A 20886-nucleotide genomic window follows, 5' to 3' on the forward strand; every position below is an offset into this window, starting at 1 on the left:
AATTATGCACTCTTCATGGTATAAAGTTACACAAATGGCATAATTTGTGGTTATATGCACAGAAACAAGTGAGCATGATTGTTAGTTGTTCATGGTGCTCTTATTTAAATGCGTCCTCACGCCAAAAATTGGTGCAACAATGCATTTTGTGTTAAAATAAGGCATGAAGTGACAGATTTGCAATTTGCATAATTATTTTCAATGTCACAGAATTCTGCTGGAATTTGACGCAATTACTTGAATGCGAAATATACACATTTCACACACCTCTATTCAAAATTATCATATTGTAAATTGAAAGTGTGGGTCAAAGTATTTATCAATTGATAAGCAACACCACTGTGTACTGACCATCCAGGCACAAAGCTGAAGTTTGCAAGCAGGTCGGAATTCTGAATAGCACAGTAATTGCAAACCCCATACAATTGTTCCCTGGCATATGTAGCTGCTCAAGCCTGTGGATCTTGACACGGGCAAAATGTGTGGTATGATCCGATAAATGCCGAATTCTGTGGGGAAATTCTAATTTCAGTTGTCATGTCAGATTTTTGAGAAAGGAACCTCGACTATGAGGTATTTTCCTAATCCAATAAATAATGTGTGCTGGGGCATCTGTATTTACCAGGTGCAATAGATACCTCGCCCTCTACTCAACACATGGTAATCGGAGTCTAAATCGGACTTTAGTGCCTCTGCTCGCATCTTCAGTTCCATTTATCACTTCTTTCAAACCAGAATGGATCTCTGAAGAAAACGTAATAGAACCAGATACAAATATTGTACTTTATTGTATTAACAAATATATTCCGCTTACTTCCACCTGGCAAGTCAATTGGAGTGCTTTTTTTTAATAATATCTCATTTCTTCCCTTTGCAGAAAATCCCCGGGAAGTTTAGGAAGCTTTTTTCCGAACTGGAGAGCTTGACAGTAAGTGCTTCTGCCATTAAAAGTTCCGGTGTTCGCAGTCGTCAGTCCCATGCTTGTCTTGTTTCTGTTTAACAGGTTCATGGAGTGGGCTCCCTTAATCCTAATCTGAACATATTGCATTTTCACATTAGTCGGCTGACAAGAGACATAGGGGGTGATTCTGACTATGGCGGACGGCGGAGGCCGTCCGCCATAGTACCGCCGCCAAATGACCGCACCGCGGTCAAAAGACCACGGCGGCCATTCAGACATTTCCTCTGGGCCGGCGGGCGCTCTCCAAAAGAGCGCCCGCCGGCCCAGAGGAAATGCCCCTGCAACGAGGACGCCGGCTCAGAATTGAGCCGGCGTAGTTGCAGGGGTGCGACGGGTGCAGTTGCACCCGTCGCGTATTTCAGTGTCTGCAAGGCAGACACTGAAATACTTAGCGGGGCCCTCTTACGGGGGCCCCTGCCGTGCCCATGCCATTGGCATGGGCACGGCAGGGGCCCCCAGGGGCCCCGCGGCACCCCCTACCGCCATCCTGTTCATGGCGGGTTTCCCGCCATGAACAGGATGGCGGTAGGGGCTGTCAGAATCCTCATGGCGGCGGAGCGCGCTCCGCCGCCTTGAAGGATTCCCCCGAGCAGCGGTAAGTCGGCGGGAGCCCGCCGACTTGCCGCTTCTGACCGCGGCTGAACCGCCGCGGTCAGAATGCTCGTGGGAGCACCGCCAGCCTGTTGGCGGTGCTCCCGTGGTCGGTGGCCCTGGCGGCCACCGGCCGCCAGGGTCAGAATGACCCCCATAGTCATCAAAACATAAAGCATTGGTCCTAGAATAACCTGCAGCAGCTGTCTTGGAACATAATAATATTAGGCTTTGCGGGGACAGCGAGCTTTATCTTTCACTGGATGTGTTCTGAAAGATCCTCATTGGATTTGCATTTTTAGGACAATCCACGCATGTACAGTTTATACTTGTTTGCATACAATGAAAGCTTGGCAGGAAATGTCATGTCATTTATTTTTTGCAGCACGCATGTGCTGATGATATATTTTAATATAGTATCTCATGTCAAATATAGTCTTTATCTTTGCTATTGTGACAAGCATGTACCCTATGAACCATGCCTTCAGACCCAAAAAAATATGCCAAAGCGTTTGCAAAATAATAATATACTCATTCCAGCGGAAGGCAGTTGATTATGGTACATGTTTATCGTGGACTTCAGGGAAGGTAACACCTCCTTAAATCTACACAATCTATATAGAATGGACTGCTCTTTAGGCCTTTGTGATTTATTTTATTTTATTATACTGTCATAATTAGGGAATTTCATATTGCATAAAAGTGTGAAAGAATTGTGCCTATTTTGCTTGACATTTTCCTGCAGAGGCTGTTTGAGCAAAAATGTTTTGCTGAGAGACATTTTCTGCTTGAGTAAAATTGTTTTTAATCACAGAAGTACCCTGCTACTTTCTCCTTTGACTTTTCTGTGTGAGGTAATCTTGTGGAGAAAGGTTATTTGATATTCTGATCAAATGTATTCATGTCATTTTGTGAAAACTGTGTTTTGCGGAAGAAACAAAATCGCAAATTCTACCTACTCCCCATTTCTATATCAGTCTAGACACGCAGTACAGCAGTAAAACACAGTTTATTCTGTTGTCCTTTAGTAATTCTTATTTCAAGGGCTTCCAAAAGATAAAATGTGTGTGCAGGGAAGATAAATGTCTAATCATATTCAGATTAGTGCAGCCACACTTCACTACCAGGCGCCGTTGTGTTCAAGTCATAAACCCTTCCCCAACATCTTACTGAAAGAGACAGCACATAAATCATTAATTCAGAACAGGCTAGTGATGGATTAGGGATTCCTATATTTCCAGGTCATCCATCAATTGATCATTCTCTCTTTCCCCATCACCAAATTGTTTTTCAGGACCCTTCCCTGAACCATAAAGCTTACCGGGACATGTTCAAAAAAATGAAGCCGCCAAAAATACCATTTATGCCGCTGCTTCTGAAAGGTAATGTTGGAAACGCCTGTCTGCCTGGACCGTGTAATTCATTCATCCAAGAGCATCGGATGGTAACTCGCAGCTTGCAGAGCTGCTCTTAACGCACAATGTGTTTTGTTGGTTAAATATGTGCAGCATGAAGAATAGATCACTTGAGCCGTGAGTGTGTAAAATGGCTTATTTTCATTAGTGCGCCTATAAAGTTTTTGTTTTCCATTTTTTATGTCTTTTCCAGGGCGGCCACGAACACATTGTTTAGTCGCCTCCTTCCCCCTTTTCAAGAAAACTCGAACACTTAGAACAGAAAAGGATGTTACAAAAGCAAACATTACAGGAGTCCTATGTTATCACATGATGTGTGCCAGTAATTCACCCAGTGCAGTTTTTAATTGGTTTGTGGAACCAGAATTGTTACATTTAAAACGGGACAAGGACATCCGCAACATGAAAAAAGTACTGTATGAACTACTTATACCAGTTTGACATTTGTGGTATAAGTAGCACTTGCTGGGCATTACCATTCAGTGGTTATTTGATTAATTAATTCCTAAATTTACTAAACAAACTTTGTCTTTTAAGAGAAATAAACATGCTTTTGACTTTTAAAAAATAAAAACCTATTACCTTTAGAATTATCTGAGTGTGTGAGTTACAGGTTAATGTTTCATCTATCATGGGCTGTTACATGCATTAGAGCCTTTCCGTGATGAAACCCTAGGGCTTCATTAAGACAGTGGCGTTTTTAAGACCGCCAGGGTCTCAGTGGCAGTCGTACCACCGCCAATGTGGCAGTCCGACACCACATTACAACCATGGCAGTAGCGCCATGGTCAGACCGCCAGTTTTCCTCCATAGGAGAGTCTGGCAGTCCTAATCTGCCTGGGCTGTGCTGCAAGCAACACCACCCTAGGGATTATGACCCCCTTCTCCGCCAGAAGTTACATGGCGGTGCTAGTTACATGACAGTCAATCAACCCCTGGAACTAGTAATTCCTATAAAATCTCAAAGCACTAAACCTAAATCATCCTCTTGGTATTCTCCTCACCTCAGAACTTTACGACAACTGTGTCAGAAAGCAGAGAGTACCTGGAGGAAAGAATACTCAGCAATAGGCAAAACTAATATAGGAAGATACTCAGACAATATCAATGTGATAGCAAATCTGCGAAGAGAACATATTATTATGAAAAACTAAAAATGGCACCAAAGGCACCTAGAGAAATATTTAGAGAAATATTCAGGGTTGTTCAAACTCTTTTAAATCCGCCCTCTAGCTGCCTAACCCCCCTGAATCATCATCCCATTGCAATGATATTGCAAGGTTTTTCCAGAAAACAATTGATGATATTTACCTTACTTTCCGTCCATCTAATTTACAACCTAACCCCATGGTTCACAGTGATGGCAATCTGGTCCTTAACACAGTCCTCTGTATTTTTCCTGGCATAACGTTAGAGAATCTCTTAATGATTTTCAATAAAGCTAAGTCAGGTTCCCCACAGGATCCTGCCCCTCCGTTTATCCTAGCTAAAGTTCTTGATCAGATCCTGCTGGCCCTACTTGGCATCTTGAACATTCTCTTAGATTAAGGAATTGTTCCCACAGCCTGAAAACATGCCATAAAGGCTGTCCTGAAAAAAACTAATCTTTACCCCCTCAACCCAGGGAATTACAGGCCTGTTTCCCTGCTGCCTGAATTAAGCAAGTCCTGGAGAGTCATGGTAATAAGCATCTCTCAGAATAACTAGATGCTAACAACATTCTCCATCTCACCCAATACAGGGTTTAGACCTAAACTCAGGACACAAACTGCACTCCTGGCAGTAGTTGGGAAGGCTAAAATGCTGCTGGATTGAGGAGGAATGGTTGCCATCATCCTCCTTGATCTAAGTCCCGCTTATGATACTATCAGTCATGACATTCTTATTGCCCTCACCTGGCTCCATTACTTCCTTAGTAATAGGACCTTTTAGGTTTTTGAGGGATGCTGTAGCTCAGACTTTTTTTCATTGAACAGTGGAGTCCCTCAGGGCTCCTCATTAAGTCCTACGCTTTTCAATTTATATATGCATTCTCTGGCCGACATCGTTATGTCATTTGGGATTACTATAATCTCATTTGCAGGCAATACGCATTTGGTTTTTGCCCTTTCTCATAAGCAGGATCCCTGCTCCCCAGCCTTGGCCATTTGGATGAACAATTCTGCCCTGAAATTAAATGAAGAGTAGACTGAATTTATTATTCTGGGGAATTCCTCACACCCTCAGTTGGGCATGGGATGGCCGAGCATCTTGGGCACTCCTTCCTCCCTCAAGCCGGTTATAAAAAAGTCTAGGCTTTTGGTTAGACAAAGCACTAACGATGGAAATTCCGTTACAAAATTAGATGCAACATGTTATGGCATCCTTAGGACTCTCAAATCATAATTACAGGTTTAAAATGTACAATTATAAGCAAATAAAAGAACTTAACAATACGCATTTGTTTAAAGCGGAACTCTTTGTCCACCCTTGAACTTTCATCCAACACATACACACACACACACATACACACACATTAAAGAGAGTGAGCGCAGCTCTGGCTTTATGCTTAAGTGGCAGTTCCATTGATAAGTCACTTTATGTTTGCTTTCACATTGTTTGACAAATCTGCAATCAGATAGAATAACTGGCTAAGTTTCAGCATGTTAGGTCAAGTACAGATTCTATTCTTTGGAAGGGTAAAATTAAAAGTGGAGTCCAAAAGAACGCTTTTTCAAAATTTACCCCCATTGTGAAATTGAGCTCTTTGCTATAGCAAAAAACACTGACTCGAATTAAATCAGTCATGGCATGCAACTAAAACTATTGAGCGCAGTGCCTTGTCTTTGATTTGGTGTATGTTGTAGGAAAATACCCTCTTTCTTGGCATGGTTACCCCCGCTTTCTGCCTGATGTCAGTGTGCTTGACTGTGTTCACTGGGATCCTGCTAACTAGGACCACATAGATTATGCCCTCTCTCCTCTAAATTTGGTTCTTACTTATCTTTAACACAGTATTTCACCCACAATTGGCATACTGGTGCCTCCTTATAAGTCCCTAGTATATGGTACTTAGGTCATTAGGGTTCCAGGGAGATCCCTTTGGGCTGCAGCATATATTTTGCCACCCATAGGGAGTCCATGCAAAGGCGTCTGCAGGACTGCAATTGCAGCCTGTGTGAAAAGGTGCAAGCACCCTTTTAGTGCCATTTACACTGCATCAGGTCACTTATAAGTCACCCCTAGAGCAGGCCTTCCAGCCCTGAGGTCATGGTGCAAAGTACCTGTGTGTAAGGGCACCCCTGCACCCGCAGAGGTGCCCCCATGACCTCCAGGACCATTTTCCCAGACTTTGTGTGTGCTGGGACATCATTTTACACGTGTACTGGACATAGGTCACTACCTATGTCCAGCTACATAATGGTAACTCCGAACACAGACATGTTTGGTATCAAACATATTGGAATCATACCCCAAGGCTTTTGTAAGCATTGGTTGTATGATTCCATGCACCCTGGGGGCTCCTTAGAGGACCCACAGTATTGCCATTGGAGCCTTCTGATGTTTTCCAGGCAGCCTCAGCTGCTGCCACCTCACAGGCAGATTTCTGCCCTCCTCTTGCTTGAAAAGCTCGAGCCCAGGAAGGCAGAACAAAGGATTTCCTTTGGTAGATGGGTGTTACACCTGCTCCTTTAGGAAATAGGTTTTACAGGATTGGGAGGGGTAGCCTCGCCAAGCCACTGGAAATGCTTTGAAGGGCACTTTTGGTGCACTCCTTGCATAAACCAGTCTACCCCAGTCCCTGCTCTGGCACGAAACTGGACAAAGGAAAGGGGAGTGGCCACTTCCCTGCCCATCACACCCCAGGGGTGGTGCTCAGAGCTCCTCCAGAGGGTCCCATGGGTTTTGCCATCTTGGATTCCAAGTTAGCAGGGAATTCAGGAAGCATCTGAGTGACCAGTGCCAGCAGGTGATGTCAGAGCCCTCCCCTGGTAGGTGCTTACCTGGTTAGGTGACCAATCTCCCTTTCAGGGCTATTTATGGTCTCTCCTTTGGGTGGTTATTCAGATTTGGATTGCAAGACTGCAGCAGGACCCCTCTGCATCCTCCACTTTGACTTCTTACTGAAGAAACTGCATCTGGTCTCTCCAGAAACTCTACAAACTGCAACAAAGAAGCAAGACACATTCTGCAACATTGTATCTTCAGCTCCTGCCAGCAACTGCAACTGTTTCCCGGTCTTGCATCCTCCAAGGACAGCCCATCTTCAGCCTGCACCAGAAGAGCGAAGGAATCTCCCTTGGGGTGAAGGAGTCACTCCCCTGCTTCAGCAGGAACTGACTGCAACAACGACTGGCTGTGTGGATCCCTTCTCCGCTGAGCTGTGTGGATCCTGCATCACGGGTGGTGGACTGAAGTTATCCCGATGGTCCTGACGTCCTACTGTCCAACTTTGGTGGAGGTAAGAGCTTGCCTCCCCACGCAAGACAGTACCCCCATGCACCCCATGTTTTGCAGCTGCCAAGGTTTGTTGGCATCCTTCCACGAGGTTCTTCATGCATCTTGCAGCTCCGGTCCAAAGCACTCTATCCTGAGAGGCACAGCTTCCTGAGTGGTTCTCTGGCGGCGTGGTAGCCTTTGTCATAGTGCTGTATGGACGTCTTTTGCACCTTCCTTCCCCGTGCTGTGGGACTCCTGTGCATGCTGCCTGGTCTCATGTGGGCTCTCTGAGTTACTGAGAGGGCCCTCTGACTCCCCCTTTTGGGTAGGGTCCACCTGATCCTTCCTGGGCCCGGGCAGCGCCATTATCCACTACCCGCGAGCTTTGCGTGTGCCAAGGCTTGTTGGCAGACTTCAGCTACGCAAAACAGACGGCAATCCTCCATCTGGCATGGGAGATCACTTGCACCAACCAGGAACCTCACTCCATCTTCTTCGGTGCAATACTGACTGTTCTTCACCGGTGGTTCTTCTTTTGCACCTTCATCCGGGTTAGCAGGGGCTTGTGTTCTTCCTGGACTCTTCTGTGTTTCTTGGACTTGGTCCCTTCTTCCACAGGTCCTCAGGTCCAGGAATCCGCTGTTGGTGTCTTGCAGTTTCTTCCGGTTCTTGCATAATTATTTTTGTTTTTGTGTGTGTTCTGGGAAAGTTACTGTGATTTACTCCTGCTTTCCGGGGCTCTGGGGAGGGCTCTAGTACTTACCTTTGGGGCTTCTAGTACTCCCATCTCCCCTCTACTCACTACACTTGCCTAGGTGGGAGACCAACTTTCACATTCTACTTTCTTGGTATATGGTTTGTGCTCCCCTAGGCCCATTTCTAACTATTGTGATTTTCACTAATTGCACTGTTTTCTTACTGTTTTTATGCCTAGTTCTGCATACTAGTTTATATAATTTGTGTATTACTTACCTCCTATAGAGTATAGTCTCTATGGTATTTTTGGTATTTGTGTCACCAAAATAAAGTACCTTTATTTTTGTAACTCTGAATATTTTCTTTCATGTGTGTGAGCACTGTCTGACTACAGTTGTATTGCATGAGCTTTGCATGTCTCCTAGATAAGCCTTGGCTTCTCATCCAAAGCTACCTCTACAGAGCCTGGCTTCTAGACACTGCCTACACTACACTATTAAGGGATAACTGGACCTGGTATAAGGTGTAAGTACCATAGGTACCCACTACAAACCAGGCCAGCCTCCTACATATATCCAAAGTTCTGGTGATATTAACATTACAAAGATGATGTGTAGGCTTCAAAGGGTAAGTAATTGTATAATTGAACTACTAGTATGCTGATTATACATGATTCTGGATCATAAAATCTCAAAAGGAAAATACTTTTGAAAAATAAGCAAATCCCTTTGGCCATATAGTCAGAACATGTTGTACCCCATAGGCACTTGATGGAAGGGAGAGTGCAGGTCCTGGTCAAAGGCAACGGAAACCAAAAATCTCCCACAAATGGACTTCTCATTACTCTGTACATAATGTAACAATTGCCATCAAAAGTGAATGATGAAATTACTGGTGCTAATATTGATGCCATTACTTTATAGTATAATTTCGTTGTTTGAATTAATGTTGGTATTTGAAGATTGTATTTATTGCTGTAAATATTGTGAATACTTGAACAGTTCATTTGTGGAGGGATTTGTGGTTTTCATGTCTAAAATCAAAGCACAAAAAAATCATGCATTTAAAGGTATATATGGATTGAGCGTCCCTCTTTTTTCACCTCTCTCCATTACCAGTGCATTGGCAAAGTCATATCTTTCTTTTCGGAGAGAGTTTGGCTACGAATGTACACTACTAGCACATGTTTACTTGCATCAGGCTGTCAGTGTGACCGGCTTGTTATGCTTCCTCTGCAACAAAGTCAAAGGTGATATATGTTGGTTCAATTCCAGTAACAGGCATCAATTTTACTCAGCAGTAATATGTCTGTGCCTGCTGCTATCAAATTCAATCAGTGGACTGCAGAATAACATCAACTATTTTTTCAGACAGTGTAAGCATCTTATGCCTAGTTTCAGGATAACTAGATGCATGTCCTATTGCTTGATGCAAATCTGTGATTAACCTGAAACAAGCATGTCAAGTAAATACATTTTTGTCAGCAAGTAGCCTTGAAGCGTAAGGCTTCACCCCTGAAATTTTGCCTTCATGGAAAAGAACATGTCATCGGCAGACCTAGCCTGCCAGTTCAGGCTGGACTGTTCCCATGCAGAACAGGGTCAAGACTGATTTGCACATGGCTTGATCCAAACTGGGATGGCATGGTGAGCAAAAGAACGATTGATTAAACCCAGATCTGTGACTGGGGGTGAGTGTTTGAAAAGATTTAGCACTCTGTCATCATCCTTTTGTGTTGCTTAAGTTGCCCTAAGTGGGAAGGATATGCCCAGACGTGGGTCCCTTGATCACTGTGCCACTGGATTCTAGCTAGCCTTGCTGATGAAGGGTGATAGCCTGAAACCGGTCCCAGGATGCTTGTTTCTGGTCCAGGTAGGACCTGGAATGGCAGTTCGGGCTGGACAGTTCCCATGGGGAACAGGGTCAAGACTGATTTGCATATGGCTGGGTCCAAACTGGAGTAGCATGGTGAGAAAATTAAAAATGGATTAAACCTAGATCTGAGACTAGGGGTGAGTGCTTGAAAAGATTCAGCACTCCGTCCATCGTCCTTTTGTGTTGCCAAAGGAGGGATATTGATCAGTAATTGATGAGTTTGGTCAGGTAGGGATAGGGATTTCCCTTTTGTTGAAGGCATTGTGGGGACAGGAGCCCCAATGTGAATGGTCTTCATGATAGCTGTGGTTTCATGTATGCTATGGTGTCCCTTGTGGTGATTGTGTTGAATTCCTTCTTTGCTGGGGGACCTCTGGAGAGAGCCAAGGGGTACAGTTGTGGTGGGAAGTTGTATATGGTTGCAATTTGGTGCAAAATAGATTTGAGAGGTCGTTCCACAGATCTTGTGATGGGTTGAGGTTTGCAGTGACAGTTGTATGTCTGGTTAAGTCTTTGACGATTTCAAACATTTCTTTGCTGCTGTTGTAGCTGGTGTTTATTTGTCTGACTAGGGCCTCACACTTGGCTTCTCTAATGAGCTGATAGTACCTCCTCTGGGTGGCTTTGAAGGCACCTTTTTCCACTTCCTCCTTGCTAGTTCTCTATTTCCACTCCAGTTGTTAGCAGTGTTGCATGGTCATTTTGAGGTCTTTAGTGTACCACCTGGCTTGTGTTCTGGTTTTTGCTGTGTTGCTTCATTTCATTGGGACCAGAATGTTGATGCAGTTGGTGATCCACTTGTTGAAATTCTCAGTGTTGCGTGCCAGGATGCCTGTGGGTTTCGTCAGTCCCTAGGCTCACAGTGCACTGCTCACATCTTTATCATGCATAGTATCACTCTGATTTTTGTTACTTGTCATGTTTACCATGACTTGCAATAAAATTGTGTACAATTATTTTAACAAATTTGCACATCTACCTGCAAATGTGATCTTCTGTGGTCCCTGTGTTCAGCGTAAGCTCCTCCAACCCATTTATGTCCTGTCTGACACTTTGGTGCAGGTTGCATACTAGTGATTCTGCATAGGTAGAGGTGTTCTTAATAAACATGCAAAATAAACTAGTAAATAAGTGCAAAAAATATAACCATATAATTACTTTTACATGACAGTTTATAAAGACCATATAATCCATGCCGTTTATCGAATGCCTTTTTCTTATTTCAAAACTAAGAATCATTTTAATGAAGGCAAAAGCTGTAAAATGGGATAGATGTTGTCTTCTCTTCACAGCAATAGTACATCAGACATAATTTCCTGTGTTTCTTGTTTATTTTTAGATGTGACATTCATCCACGAAGGAAATAAAACATTTCTGGATAATCTTGTAAACTTTGAAAAGTTGGTAAGTAGTTTCTATATTTTTATGTGTTTTATTTTGTTCTACAAGCGGGCATTAACTATCATTAAATGAAGGAAATTGCTTGTAAATATGAGTGTTTGATGGTTCATGTTTAACTGAACCATGTTCTATAAATGTATATTGATTAACAGCCCATAATGTTTGTATTGATCGTAAACCAGAGACCGGCAGCTTCTCCCTTCTTTTTGCCCATTCCGGCATTCATTAGACTGTTTGCTTGCTTTAAACCGTTTCCCCACCTGTAAAAATACACACAAACGGTGATAATTCCAGTTTATTTGCTACAAAAGGTTTCTACTGCATCAATGTTTCGGTCTGGCCCCATAGTCACATTATCCTTCATCTACAGTATATAGAATGCATAAGGATCCGAATTTTCATCCTCTGGTCTGATAAATTGTCATTCACATTTTGGTTTCCGTTCCCAACAGCATTCAGCACGAACCGTCCGCTTCAGTCATTGGCTGTCCTCACTGTGAGGGAATGCATTTTCCTTGTGCACAGTTTTAACATCTGCCTCTGAAGATTTTAGTGATTGGACTTGAAGCCAATATGTAATTTTCTAACAAGTGTTTTACATTTTCTTTTTCTTTTACAAGAGCCTGACAACTTCATGCACATTGGCTGCAGGAGGTTCACTGCTTACTGTCCCGCATTGACACTGCTTTGATTGATGGCCATTTTAGCATGTTGTTTTAAATTCTTTATTTTTAGTTCACCATTCAAAGATATCGGCCCAGTGCCGGTGTACAGTAAGGCGGACAGATTTTATTTTTTCCCCATAATTTAACATTCTTTACTGTGCAAAAATGGATAATGCTTGGCTTTGAAAACGCATCAGCCATATTCAGCGGCAAAGCTATGATAAAATGTGTCCATTTAAACACAACGGTAGGCAAAGACAATAGTTCTGTGGCTGGGCTTTAAAATTCACACCTATTGACTTTGCAAACGCTTCTTAACAAATGCGATTTTTAATATTATATCATGTGTAATGTAATCTAGTTCATACAATCTTTGCACCTACCATTGGCGGGCTTGGTGGTTTTTGTGTTAGTTAATTTGTGTTTTCCAAAGAGAATTGAGTTTATGATAGACTCGAGTCTGGTTTATTTGTTTTTAAATAATTGGTGGAGAGAAACATGTTGTCACCTTATGGTATTTCACACTGTGATAGCTTTGATAACGTGGTGTAAATGCATATATTAGGTTTGTTGGTATGCAAGGTGGTTTGTAGACAACTCCATCATGGACCTACTTATTGTTTTGCTTGCTTACAGGCATTACAGGCAAACTTTGCCAAAGGGACAACTGGGTTCTTCATACTTGCACCAGCAAAGCAGATGCGATAATCCAGAGTTTGAGAAAACCTGTGCGCCTACCATTGGCTGGCTTGGTGGTTTTTGTGTTAGTTCACTTGCGTTTTCTAATGAGAATTGAGTTTATGATAGACTAGAGTCTGTTTTTTTTTTTTTTTTTAATAATTCTGTAGCACCATGGAGCATGCCCATCCGGTTTAAGTGTAAAAGTGATATAGGCGTTCATTGACCTCTTCCTTCCATGTAACCTGGCCCTTATTATGTTTATGCACGGTTTCCTTGATGGAGAGAAACATGTTGTCACCTTATGGCATTTCACATTGTGATAGCTGTGAGAACACGAGGTGTAAATGCATATGATAGGTCTGTTGTTATGCAAGGTGGTTTGTAGACAGCTCGATCATAAACCTACTTACTGTTTTGCATGCTTACAGGCAAACCTTGCCAGACGGACAACTGGATACTTTATACTTGCACCAGCAAAGCGGATGTGATAATTCAGAGTTTGGGAAAATTTATGCAGACCTTTAAAGTGAAAGTTATTGACAAGTGTCCTATATTCATGCCAAATGAGCAGCATAAAACTGGTACGGTAATTAAGTGGGTGACACTAGCAGAATCCACACAACCCTTCAATGATGAATTTCTTGACATTCCTTTAGCCAAGGAGAGACCAGTTTTGAGCTAGGTTTCACCCCCCCCCCCCCCCCCCCCCCCAAAAAAAAAAACTCTATCCCAGAATGCCAAAGACACATACTGTCCAGCGGACCACAGGAGGTGGAACAGATGCAAAGCATGTCAATCATGGCTCTAATTACTCTCTGACCCCATTCAAGCCCTCTGATTCTCCTCAGTTTCCCCCTGCAATTTCCCTGTATGTCCAAACCATTACGTTAAACCCCGGAGACCATTCCTGTTTCCTTCTGGCCATCGTTACAGCAAGGATGGCACAGTATCACCCAGCAGGAACCTGTGTGAGCAGGTGTCCAAAACCGTGTGCTGGTTACTCCATTCTACAGAACCATTTATAAGTGTTCAACTGGAAGTTGTTTGGCAGTGTACCAGTATTAACAACATCAATGCTGGGGGCGGAGCTTCATCTCACGTGTTTAATAAACATAGATAGGCCTTTGGAAACAGATAAAAAAACACATCTGTATAGTATATGGGAGAGAAGGGCCATTTCTTATAAGCGTGGCTACCTTGAATGGTGTCTTTCCTTACTCTGCAATGAAATGGGCAGGCTATTGTGCTGTCTCTAGATTCCTTTATCGTATACGTCAGATTAGGGCAAACTGAACAGTAGGTTACAGTCAACGGCCTTGAAGTGGGGAGAGTTGTCGTAGAGATGCATTAATTAGGACCTGAGCTTTTACAGGCTGACTAGGCTCATGGAGCCCGAGCGAAAGTATAATCAATCACACCAAATTACAAATCTTGCAAACCGTTCGTTCTCCAAGCAATTTATTTCACCTCTCATCTCTATAAAGCTAGATGTGGGAAACGCATTTCCTTGCACGGCGAGGCGACTGCTATCTCGAGCAGACAGTCCTCTTTTTGTCTTCGTCCAGGCAGTACTATTGAGCCTCTGATCTGGCACCCAGCAGCGCCACCCATTGTTCCATCTAATTTGCTCTTGCCTTGTGTTTTCCACAGCAGTTAGTGAAGGAAATGCAAAGGCGGTACAGCTGTTAAGGGAAAATGACATACTTTATCTAATTTGAACAGAGATTATTTGTCTGTATTGCATACTGAAATAGAAAATTTAAATATGTTTAATTCAAGTAAATAGTGGAACATCGGAGGCGTTTGAGAATTTGAGTTCGCTCTCGGAACAAATTTTCAAAATAGAACTGAGTCGCAGAAAAATTGCAATTTCACAGCAGATGATTGTAATTTCCCCGGGCAAACCATACGTCATAGCGAAGAGGATGTTTCTAAAGGACCCCACAATTACTTTCCTGACCAGATACCAGTATATGTCAGGTTACTCAACTCTTTAATGTTCAAAGATCGGTAAAATGTGTTCAGTTACAGTATGTAATAATGGCATAAATTATTTTAGCCTTTAGAGGTAGTGTCTGGCATGCCCTGTTGCCATTTTATCTTTTGTTATATTGTAGAGGTATTTGAATTTTGTCATGTCGTGTCCTGCAAGGTGAAGAATTCAGCTAGTGCTATAGAAATGCAAACGCTATGTTGTTTTACATTGTGTTTTACCTAAAAAAAAAAAAAAAAAAAAAAATTCAAGGGAGATTATAAACAGTGTTTGCAGAAAATAGTCCAATAAAACGTAAATTAGATGACTACATAAATAAAATTTGAGGATAGCTCTACCAACTACAGTGACATTGTTCAGACTCTTTGAAGTTATAACCTCAACACAAACAATTGAATTAAGACATTATACAGCCCCTGGTATTCATCAAGTAAACGGGATTGCTAAATCTTAGATTTGTAATCGGGCGAAACAGTGTACAGATCACAACTCTCATTTAAAGGGGTAAAAGGCCTCTTTAATAGAACAGGTCTGGAAAAACACATTAACCTTGGCATAAAAGCCTCCCAAAACTACATAAATCCTCACTAATACAAATATGTCCTCCTAACCCCTCCCCCACCCTCTAAACTTACCCCTCACCAATACCCCTTGCCCCATCCCCCACCTTGACCCGACCAATCCATTACCCATCTGTCCTGCTGCCCACCTTCTGTAGTTACCCTTGCCTTTCTTCCCTTGTGTTCCTTGTGAAAACTCCCTGCCCTCTCATCTTTTAGCATCAATCCCCTTTCCCGCAAAAGCCTTTCTGTGAAAACCCCCGCCCAGCCAGACCTGCCTACCAGCGGCATAATTCCCAGCTCACCCACAACACATAAGAAAACCCCCTCCCAACAACCTACCCCAACACAGCAGACCTGTCCTAGTAGAGCTATTCAAACCCATAAACAACATCATCATGAAACTACGCAGCAACATCTGCCTCAATTGCATAACCCAAGGCTTTAGAAAAAAACCCTGCCCCAGAGGCCCACGCAATAGAATTCCATATGGGAGGGTGGGGCCCAAATCACAGTACCTCCTACTGGGTGTGACCAATGGCCAAAGAGGCCGCCCACGCCCTGCCCCTGCCTTATAAACCCACCCCAAAGTACCCACCCCATCCTGAAATCCCAACCAATCCACACCTCTCGCTATGGACTGTCCCACTGCCATCCGATAAGCCTGGGGGGAAACCGGGCAAGCCCTTTGCTCCCCCCATGCCCCCATTGTGTTCCTCGATTGAACTAGAACAGCAGAAACTTCTTGATAATGGGCGATCTCTAGGCCTTCCGAAACCGAATTAGACTGAAGTAGAGGTTGAGATTGTGTCCATTCCTGGGGAAGGTTACCCGCCCTTGAGGTTTGACTAACACACAGGAATCTATCTGATCTCATAAGCTGAAAGCACTGTTATTTTAACTTGCCTTTGCCGTCCTAAATTAGGCAGCCTTCAAAGAAGTTTAACAATCACAGCAGTGGTCCTGTTTAATTTGAATTAATTTGAACTAAATGTGGGTGTTTCCCAATAAAAAATAAATATAGGCAGTTTGCCCTTCTGCTGTAGATGAGCTAATTTATAGAAAGATTTAGTGGCTCATTCTAAGCCTTGTAGAATCATGGGTGGCATTTGTGCTGGGTGTACTATTTATTGAACCACATTTCTACACTATCTAAACTTTCGGGCCTCAGCTTTGGGATGTTTATTCTTTTCCAAGGTGTACAACCTGGCAATTGCCTACACAGCTAATACACATTTTTTAACTGTTAAAAGTCATGCAGACAAACATCTACATATGCTGTGATTACCACTAAACTCAGAATTCTGATCCGTAAGCAAGCAGCACTTGGCGTTCAAGCCAGAATTTCAGGAAAGTGATAATGGAGACCTACGTATTTTGAAAGGTAGCAGCAGAAAATTTAACAAAATAAGACAGATTGCTTAAAGTATACCCATATAAAATTGAAATATTTTCATATCTATTGTGGACCCTAACTAAGATTTTGAGTCCTCATAGAGGACCATATCACTGCTTGTACTCTGCAGTGACAGGCAGCCCTCTTTCGTGGGACTTTGTTCTGTCATCGAGCTGCATATGTAGAAGCAATAAGGATGACGTTTTGGTTGTGAACATCTGTATTTGGTGTAGTGGAACACAGGTAGGTAGCTGATTTTCTTTTTTTAATTAAAACATCTAAAGTGGCAGTATTTGTGGTGGCACTGTCACTTCAAATACAACTTGTGAGACAATACATTGAAGGACATTGCCATGAATTTGTCAAGGTGCCGGATAAGGAAATGTGACTGGGGTGATGGGTATGAAGAGTTTAAGTGATACACTCTTCCTCCAGTTCTCAGTATCCTGTTTCCGTGTCATCTCATCTGCTGTGAAAGCACCCTGCAGTGTGCCAAGGATATATTTGATTGGGTCATATTTTTGAATTCATGATATAGGCATGAGCTTTTATGAAGAAATTGCATGAATAAGACAAGTGATGGAGGACAGGGTTGGAGAGGTTCTACACAGCACCGAAACCGAAATAGCTGTCCACTTGGAGAATGATTTATGCATTTAGTGGTATCCAGACCTTTGGAAACACTGTAAGGTATCCAAATGTCATGTGTAAGAAATGTATTCATCTGCATTTGCATGGGAAATTAGATATTAAAACTGCGTGCTAGATGAGACTCTCCCACCCTTGATTTTCTGTGCTTATTCCGATCTGTTTTTTTCCTTTCAGCATATGATTGCTGACACCGTGCGATCTCTGAGATACTGTCGCAATAACCAATATGGTGAGTACTACCAACTATTACCTATGCAAAGTGTTGATAGTAGGGGTGTGTTCTAGGAGTGCAAGCAACCCTGTTCAATGCACTTTGTGTGTTTGATGCTCCTCAGGATGTAGAACCTAGAGCGGATGCTGAAGGGTTACTGGTCTGAAGCCAACCTCCACACCAAGTTAAACAAGCTTTTTCAATGCAACGGGTCTCGCATTTGTTCGAGTTAGAGCTATTAGCGTTGCAAAGGAAAAAAAACAGCGTGATCGCGCTATGTAAAATGCAGCGCAACTGCACTGCATGGAAAATAAACAGATAAAGTAGTCCGGACCCCAGGCTGAAAACATCGAGCCTCACATGTTTTTAGTAGTTTATCGGTGCTGTGTAGGTGGGCTAAACACCGGAAAAGGCATGACGTATGCATGCCTTTCACAAATGAAAGCAAGCAGATTTTAAAAGGCAATCCCACAAACCAATGTAAGTGACTGCCGTGACACAGCGTTGTTTGAAGCCCAAAGAGAGATCACAGAATGGACAAAGCACTTTGCGCTCACCCATAAAACAGAAGGCAGCATCCCCAAAGGCAGAACTAACACTTTGTGCATTGTCATTGGTGCCCCAGTGGCTGTAGTACATTCATGAGGGGGACTCTTTCAGATTCAATAAAGATACTTTTTGTAACCTTCAATAAAAATCGAACCTGAGATCATAATGGTTTGTTGCAAGTAAACAGCTGTCTGCTTCCATTTGTAGTCACTCCAGACATATCACAGAATTCTCTGAAAGTAGGCAATAAAATGCTAAGCAAAGTTAGCGAGTTGTTCAATAAAATCAACCATTACAAATATGTTGCATTTTTGCAATCCATATTTATCTAGTGGAGAAATGACCAACAGGTATTATGGAAGAAGATTTTCAAATTTTCATACACATTTTAAGGAAACAATTTTTAAAAGAACCAGGGCAAGTTATCACTTTTGTATTTTTTGTCCTTGGGTTTGATTTTTCTCACAGACATTACTCCCAATCTCCTTGCTGTAGTGATGGCAACTAGACAGAAAACTTTCAAAGATGAAAACATCTCAGCAATCTCCTCTAATGGCCCAAGTCAGTGATGCTGTAGGAGTGCGAAAAGAAACTGTAAATCCCAGAAAGGAATGGGTTCTTTATTTTGCACCTAAAAGATTCAAATTCTTTGATTAACTTCATTTCCCAATCCTCCACTTCAGTCAAAGCTCCCCAGGCTGTACAAAAAACCTTAATAGCTTCCCATTGAGGTTGAAAAGTTGCCATAGAGCTAGAACATTTATTAACACTCTGGACAAACGTTTGGGTAAAAGGGTAACACTTGATGAGGGAGCACCCCTACTTCAAATCTTTAAAACGTCTGAGATGACTCAGCTTTAGGGATATGTAGATATGAGTCTTGCAGAACTACTAATGTTAAAAAACTGTCTCATTCCACTGATGAAATCAACTTGTAGCAATGAATTCATCTTGAAATAAATTATCTGGATGAAACGAAGTCTTTCAGGTCTGTCACAACCTGTACTGGCCTGTTTGATTACTAACCAAATACATGTTAGATGCCATTTTGGATCTCGTCTGCTGAAAGCGCATGCACTGTCCGCAATGAGGGGTATCATTTACAATAAAGGGCCTTGAGCCTGCACACTGCTTACCATTTATTGGCTTTATTGTCTCCTAATTGGCCAGCCTGTGCTTAGCGTCACTTCCTGTTTATTCTATGGCACATGGACCAAGCATAGATTGACTCATTGTGGTTAGTATCCATCTGCTGCTTGCATTGTGATTGAGGTAGTATTTCTTCTTCCCCTAAAAAAATCTCTTGTTTGTGTGTGCTTCTTTGCTATCCCACCCACCCCTTTTCCATGTTTTCTCATTCAGTTTACAGATTTCAGCTATCGTCTTTAAAATGCCTTGTAAACATTCTTGTCTTGTGTATTCACAAAGGAATATACAACAGAACAACGCATGCTGGAACCACGCATGCCTGAACAACGCGGTCGGAACAACGACGCGTTGTTACCACTAATGCTTTTACCACAAATTCCTTAACAGCGTTTTTTTGTTGTAAAGGCATGCCTGGTAAAGGCATGCGTGGAACGGCATGCATGGTTCCAGCATGCGACCCCCCTGACACCCAGCCCTGCCCCTAAAACTACTGTGACCCCTACCCCTAAAACTACAGCAAACTCCCACCCGCCCCTAAAACCTAAACTATCCCAACCCCCCCACCCCAACCCTAAACTAACGTGACCCCCACCCCTACCCCTAAAACTACTCCAACCCCCACCCCGCCCCTAAAACTACTACGACCCCCACCCCGTGCCTAAAACCTAAAACTACCTGATCCCCCACCCCGCCCCTAAAACCTAAAACTACCCAAACCCCCACCCCGCCCCTAAAACTACCACTACCCCCCACCCTGCCCCTAAAACCTAAAACTACCCGACACCCCACCCCTCCCCTAAAACCTAAAACTACCCCATCCCTTCCCTTAAAAACTAAAAATACCCAAACCCCCCACCCTCGCCCCTAAAACTAATGTGACCCACACCCCTAAATCCTAAAACAAAACCGATCCCCCACCCTGCCCCTAAAACCTAAAACTACCCCAAACCCCACCCTGCCCCTAAAACTACTGCAACACCCCACCCCTGCTCCAAAAACCTAAAACTACCCGACACCCCACTCCTAAAACTTAAGCTACCCCAACTCTCCACCCCACCCCTAAAACTACCCCAACCCTTCAACCCGCCCCTAAAACTACCCAACCCCCAACCGTCCCTAAAAACTAAAACTACCCCGACCCCCACCCCTAAAACCTAAAACTACCCCAACCCCCCATCCCCCAAAACTACAGTGACTCCCTACCCTGTCCCTAAAACTACCCGACCCCCACCCGCCCCTAAAACTACCCGACACCCCACCCCTAAAACTTAAGCTACCCCAACCCTCCACCCCACCCCTAAAACTACCCCAACCCCTCAACCCGCCCCTAAAACTACCCGACCCCCAGCCACCCCTAAAAACTAAAACTACCCCAACCCCCTATCCCTAAAACTTAAAACTACCCCAACACCCCACCCCCAAAACTACAGTGACTCCCTACCCCGTCCCTAAAACTACCCCGACCCCCCTCCCCTGCCCCTAAAAACTACAATTACCCAAACCCCCTACCCCGGCACTAAAAATACCCCAAATCCCCACCCCCACCATTAAAGTCTAAAATTACCCCGACCCCTAAAAAACTAAAACTACCCTGACCACCCTACCCTTAAAATCTAAAACTACCCCACCCCGCCCCTAAAACTACTCCCAAACCCTACCCCAGCCCCATTTAC

The 20886-nt window shown here is 43.3% G+C and overlaps 1 protein-coding gene across 1 annotated transcript in view; it reads left to right on the forward strand.

Annotated features, from left to right (window-relative positions):
- Positions 1 to 20886, forward strand: part of RAPGEF5 (Rap guanine nucleotide exchange factor 5) — an 863712-nt gene that overhangs the window by 824410 nt on the left and 18416 nt on the right. Inside the window, exons 22-25 of the mRNA XM_069211465.1 lie at positions 878 to 928; positions 2847 to 2934; positions 11297 to 11361; positions 17479 to 17533. Of these exons, the coding sequence (XP_069067566.1) occupies positions 878 to 928; positions 2847 to 2934; positions 11297 to 11361; positions 17479 to 17533 (259 nt within the window). The remainder of the gene's footprint in view (positions 1 to 877; positions 929 to 2846; positions 2935 to 11296; positions 11362 to 17478; positions 17534 to 20886) is intronic.

The sequence above is a fragment of the Pleurodeles waltl genome, chromosome 10, assembly GCF_031143425.1.
Source record: "Pleurodeles waltl isolate 20211129_DDA chromosome 10, aPleWal1.hap1.20221129, whole genome shotgun sequence".
In the NCBI taxonomy this organism is placed as follows: domain Eukaryota; kingdom Metazoa; phylum Chordata; class Amphibia; order Caudata; family Salamandridae; genus Pleurodeles; species Pleurodeles waltl.